Source organism: Rhinolophus sinicus, linkage group LG12 (assembly GCF_036562045.2).
Source record: "Rhinolophus sinicus isolate RSC01 linkage group LG12, ASM3656204v1, whole genome shotgun sequence".
In the NCBI taxonomy this organism is placed as follows: domain Eukaryota; kingdom Metazoa; phylum Chordata; class Mammalia; order Chiroptera; family Rhinolophidae; genus Rhinolophus; species Rhinolophus sinicus.
The window spans coordinates 14,360,684-14,366,683 of record NC_133761.1 but is presented as its reverse complement, the minus strand read 5'-3'; the positions used below and the strand labels follow the sequence as shown (position 1 = coordinate 14,366,683).

The window sequence follows — 6,000 nt, the reverse complement described above, 5'->3', positions numbered from 1 at the left end:
CTGAGCCCCAAGTGAAGACCCATCCGGAAACTATACACACAAAAATACATGCAAAACAAAACAAAGCAAAATGCTAATAGCATCCCTTTTACCAATTCGCACCTTTCAAGGCCAATCTTGGAGGAAGCAAATAGTAGGCTGTGTCTTCACACTCCCATGTCCCTCTGTGGCTCTCAGGAAACCACCAGCCAGTCCACCATATTCAGAGGTGAATATTTATTTAACTCATATAAATTTTACATGATACCCATGGTGCTATAAACATAGGCACATTTTTTTTAACTCAAGGTACATTCAAAAATTACTCCCTCGTCCCAGCCCATTGCAGTCCTCTGAACATAGAATATCTGATATTTGTAAAACAAAGGCCAGAACGGCCCCTGTACGTTAATTTTAGGAGAATCCTGACCATTAATGACCATCCCTTCTGACTTCAGCCAAGAAGGGTCAACAAGCTTTTAGACAAAGGAGCATGCCTTGTGCAGCATTTTAAGCCCATCAATTGATAGAATTAATTAAATGCCTCTGTCTAGGTATTTTTTAGTAGGTGTATGGTTTTGTTTCTCCGTTTAAGTCTGAAAAAAAAAATTGTCTAAGTTCCTATTGGCCTTGTTTAAATCCCTATGGGATGATTTAAAGATGTCTTATCACAATATGTCACCCCAAAGAGCAAATGAATAGGTTCTCACTAAGCAGTTAAACATCATTCATTTGTATTGGTTTGCCCTGAAAGAGACAAACATGTGAATTTAATAATTAATTGATTCAAATAAGAAACGGACTGAGCACAGAACGAATTGGGCAGAAACAAAGTCCCCAAAATGACTCAGTTGATTTCGTTAACTATACCCAGGCATGAACCAGACATATGAGTTTGTGTCATTCACAACATTCATAACACACATGATGATTAAAAGATCTACAGTGTAAAGTCATTGTAACTTGTTGAATTCAGAATGAGAAAAAAATGAGTGAGTGAAATTGATTCATCATATCCACTCTGATATGATACACTAACTTGGAAGAAAATAAAACGATTCATATACACAATTCTCTTAGTAAAATTTTCCATTTCTTGCTAATGACACATAATTCAGAAAATGCATTAATTTTATTCAAATATATTTTTTCTAAAATATAAATATTTAAATTAAATTTTTATAAATGCAGAGAATGTAGTTTCTGTCGATTTCCACCCACATCTTAATCAGTCCAAAACTTAAGTGATGAAGAAATAATATTTCTAATTATGATCATTTTAATGTGTCTATAAATATATAATAGGATCTTTGCAACTTAATTATGAGTAATTAACTCGTACTTCATGTACTACTGAGCACCTTAGATTATATATTGTTGAATTAAACTATTGGCATTAATATATGTATTTTAATATGTTATTTACAATACACAAGTATAATTCTCTTGTAGAGCAACATTCCAGTGATTTTGAAAATATATAATGAAAGAATGCAGTACAGTTTACAAATGCATCAAAGCTTTCCTAACAATAGCAGCCTGGGACTTCACTCTTCAGCGTTTCAAAATAGGAAACCAAAAAAAAAAAAAAAAGAGAGAGAAAAAATCAATGTCCCAAAGCTGGTTTATATATATATTTTTTTCTTTTTTTTTTAGACACTAGCTTCATATGATGCTCTGTTAGAAAGGAGTTCTGTAGGTGAGTGTAGGGAATGGCACACAGGTTCCTCCCTTGAAGAATCACAACGTACATTAAAGTCTCTGAGGAGGCCTGCAGTTGTGAAATCTGTTTAACATTTCTTAGCTCAGTATTTAACAAACATTGTTGATGACCAAACCTGTTTCCACCCCCACAAAACACCTCTGGAGCTAGTGTTACATGATACATAACTTTGGGGAAACGCTGATCTAAAATAAAACATTATAACTCAATAAACACATCTGTCTGAGCAAAATTACATTCCTTTAGCACAATTTCACTTTTTAAAGCTCTTTGCATAGGAATTTGCTAAAATATGATTCTGAAAAAACACGCGAATCTAACCTAGCACATTTGTCTGTGTAAACCGCAGGGGAAAGAAGGGTTACAAATGCTTACAGAAGTTCTAGAGCTAATTTTCAAAGTCTGAGGACAGTGACTCCCAAATTAAATGCTAGGTGTATTTTTGGTGAATTTGTTTTGAAAGAGAAAAGCATTAAATCAGTAATATGCTATATGGTGTCTGAAAATATTCTTGTAGAAAAATATCAGGTCATTATATTATTTCCCTGGAATTCCCAAAGAGCTGCAGGATGCTATCAATAGATGTGATTATAATGCTGGGTCTATATCTAAAACCCAGCATCATCCAGAAGTATATGACCTTGCTCTATTACTGGTTCAAAAATGCATGCATACAAGCACAGGCAGAAACAAGGGTCAATAAATTGCTCAGTGCGTCCACTGAAAACCACAAAATGAGGACAATTAGTTAACCCCACCTTAGTTGATTGTGTGTGTGTGTGTAATCAAAATGGCAATCTTTTAAAAAAATATCCATAATTTGCTTTCTATAAATAAAACTGTCAGTCTTGGCTCTATGACAGCAGACCTTGGTGTGAATGCAGCCCAGAATTAAGCTTCTTTCATGCACACCACTCTTCAGCAAAGCTTTGCAATTTGCAGTCTACTTTGGCTCAGTTTCCACCAGCTTACAGCTCAGATCAGTCTCCAAGGCTTTGTTTTAATTCCTGCTCAGGATATGCTCCTGAGAACACTTCAGAATCTTTCTCCATTATTGAAAGATAATTCATTAAGAAAAAGTAACAGCTTCTTCACACTTAAATAAAGGGTGACTTTCCATTTGAAGTACTTTTCTTTCCTTGCCAGCGAAAGTCAACTGAGAAGTAGGAGCTAAATCACGGAACAAGGAGTCCTGGTTACTGGGGAGGAGAGCGGTGACAATGTCCAGTTTTCATCTATTCAGCCCTTGCTTACCTGGGGGAGCCAGTAGACTAGAAACTGGTGTAAGATCTGTACATGCTGTTCTAATGGTCACGCCCTTGATTGTCAGAAGCTATGCGGTATATTTCCAACCGCCCTCTCCTCTTTACTGTTCTGAAAGACAGTTGTATTCTGATATCCCTTGTGTTTTCCTAGGGTAGCCCCTTGTTGGTGAAACGGACAGAGGAGTCTGGGACAGTGACGCAGGACTCTTGGGAGCTAAAGCTGACTGGGGCATACGACATCTGGTGCATTGCTCACTGCAAATGGTGTCTGATGGCCCACTTTCTGGTGGCGTCGCAGCCCTCCTTTTCTCAAAGGCAAGTCGCCCCTCTGTTCAGGCGACCAAGCCCAGTCTTGTAATTTTCGCTGACAGGAAGGAATGAATGATGAAAACGATTGGCTTGGGGCAGGAATGAAGGTCCAGTTGCTGAAATTTAAAAAAGAGGAGAGCATGAGAGATTTTTAAATTAATGCTTCATACAGAATAGCGATTTACACATCAAACGGATCTGTGTACTTCCTGCGTTTAAGAGTTAACTGGGGCAATTAATGTTTTTGAGTCCTTGCCCCTCGATGAGATTAAAAAAAAAATAACTTTGAACTTATTCCTTGCATCTCATATATCTTTTTTTTCTGAAATAGTTTCTGTGAAATGTATATATACCAGCAGCATAAATAATGATGCTGTCCTTGGCTGTCTAAACCGTTTTCTTTTGGTGTCCCGTAGTGGTACTATTTGTGTTGGGATTAGATACAACATGGAGCAATGCTAAACTTCACATGTGAAGAGTAGGTTTGAGTCCTGGCTCTAATACTTCTTAGATATAGACTCTTGAGAGTCACTTAAAATTTCTTTCGGTCCTATCCAACTCACAGGGTGATTCGTGTATTAAATGAGATACTGTATGTGAAAATTTCTTATAAACACAGAATCCATGCTGCTAAGCAGCTGTGTCCTCACTGCCCTGTACGATTGGATTGTTGTCTGCTAAGCCCCCTTCTAACGTCTCATCCTCCTGGTGTGTGCCTAGCAGAGCTGACACATTGCCAGAGCATAAGAGGTTGAATGTTTCTCGCCCGACCGAATTCAGGAGAACTGGGGAGTTGTTCCCAACTCACATCTGCTGTCCCCAGTTCCATTCTAAGGATGACAGATGCTGCTGGAAAATAATAACCTGAACTTATAACAATAAGTAGCAAAGTTAAGGTTTTACACACCATGAACCAGGCACTGTGCTACATATTTTCTCTACGCTAGCTCATTGAATTCTCACAAAATCCCTATGAGGTAACTATTGTTATTATCTCTGATTGCTATGGGAAACTAAGAGTTGGAGAAGTTAGAAAACTTTCTGAGATCATAGATCTTACCAGATGGAGAAAGCCTGGACTCAAATGCAATTCTGATACCTGAGTCAGGGCTTAACCACAATTTTCTGTTACGCTAATGCAGATGGCAACTTTTGGAAGTTACCTTAAAGATGACCTACTTCAGTCCCTGTATTTTGTGGGTGGGGAGACTCACATCTATAGAAATTCAAGGACTTACCCAGGACAGTTGGTGATTAATTCCAGACTTAGAAAACATGGGGTTCTTATACCCTCAGTTTAATGCATTTCCTACATCTCTTCTCTGCTCCCCACCCCTACACCAGAAAAGCCTGGTGTATGCTTCCTGGTCTTGCTTAACTAGACACTGTGGGAGGTATCTCTGAACTTGAGCTTGTCAGCCTAGTATACTGGCAGCCAAAAAATCAGTCCTTCCTAAGTCTTCCAGCTCGGGCTGTAATTATAGGCAAAAAGGTTGACATTTGGACATAAGTGATTTTTGTCACAGGCAAAAACAGCCTTGAATTTTCAAGCCAAGGATACTTATAAAGCAGGAGGCTGGTCCTCATTCTTTTCCACTTCACTAGAGAGTAGTCACCTTTAGGCAAAAGGACACAGTTGGGTGATTGACAGAGCAGCAACTGAACTAGAAGCTTTCTTAGTAAAATCGAACTTCAAGTCACTTACTATTTCCAAACTGGTTCTTCAGGCTTAACTTACTGACAACAAGAAACCCTACAACACACCGCAGATCCATTTTAAAAGTTAGAAACATGATGAGCTGGAAAATGCTCTCCGAAAGTGAGTTCAGATCAACTCGGCCACAGGGTGTGGTCTTAGGAAGAAATCTGGGGCTGTGTTGGGGCTACTAGTATTGCATATTCTAGACCAGTGGTGCTGGAACTGTAAAGGCCTCTACACTCTTTTAAAAGTGTGGTCCTGGCCCTTTCTCTGAGCCCTCCCCCACTAGGTAACCCTGAATGGTTTTCGGAGAATTGAAATGAATGAAATAACGATGGAGAGATGGGGGTTGGCAAAGGAGAGAATGTGGAGTCCAGTAGCCGAACTGAAATCAATGATCAGATCTTTAAAACTGAGATTTATCGCTGCGTGTTATAATATTCCCCATCCCTGTCCTCAAGTGGAAGGCAGTGTTTGTTCACTAACCCAGGACTAGTTATTAAGCCAAACAGAGACTACTTGTTACAAAAAAATCAAGGTCCTCTTTGAAGTTCTACAGTCTGCAGTTTAAATGAGATGCTCAGTCTTCCTGAGAAATGTTAAGAAGTACACTTGCTAGAAAGTAGAAGAATGTGCAATTCTCGCCCTTTGGTGGAACTGAACTAATTTCCTTTTTCATTAGGGTAGACAGCAATGATCACAGGAAGCCATGAATTTAAACACAGAGGCTGTTTGCATGGATATGAAAAGTATCGATGTTTCCGTAAGTAACAAATTCATTAATTTTGTTGGACGTTATTTAACATTAGCCTCCAAATCCTGGGCTTTTGTCTGGCACTGTCTCCGCGTGGGTAGAGGGGAGGGTTTCTCTGTTCCCCCACTGCCGTTTCCACTCTGCCTCTAGTCCAGCCTCTCCCACACACCTCTTGTTCTCCGTGCTCTGTTCCTCTGAGACCTTTCAGCAGGCGTGACTGTGTCTTTTACATCCCTGCACCCCTGACACCTAGCACAATACCGACGTTACA

The 6,000-nt window shown here is 39.2% G+C and overlaps 1 protein-coding gene across 2 annotated transcripts in view; it reads right to left on the bottom strand.

Annotated features, from left to right (window-relative positions):
• Positions 1-201: 201 nt before the first annotated feature.
• SNTB1 (syntrophin beta 1) overlaps positions 202-6,000 on the bottom strand; it is a 208,468-nt gene continuing 202,669 nt past the window's right edge. For both annotated transcript variants that reach the window (XM_074317034.1, XM_019717404.2), the window contains one exon: positions 202-3,392. In XM_074317034.1, the coding sequence (XP_074173135.1) occupies positions 3,300-3,392 (93 nt within the window). In that variant the 3' untranslated portion in view covers positions 202-3,299. The remainder of the gene's footprint in view (positions 3,393-6,000) is intronic.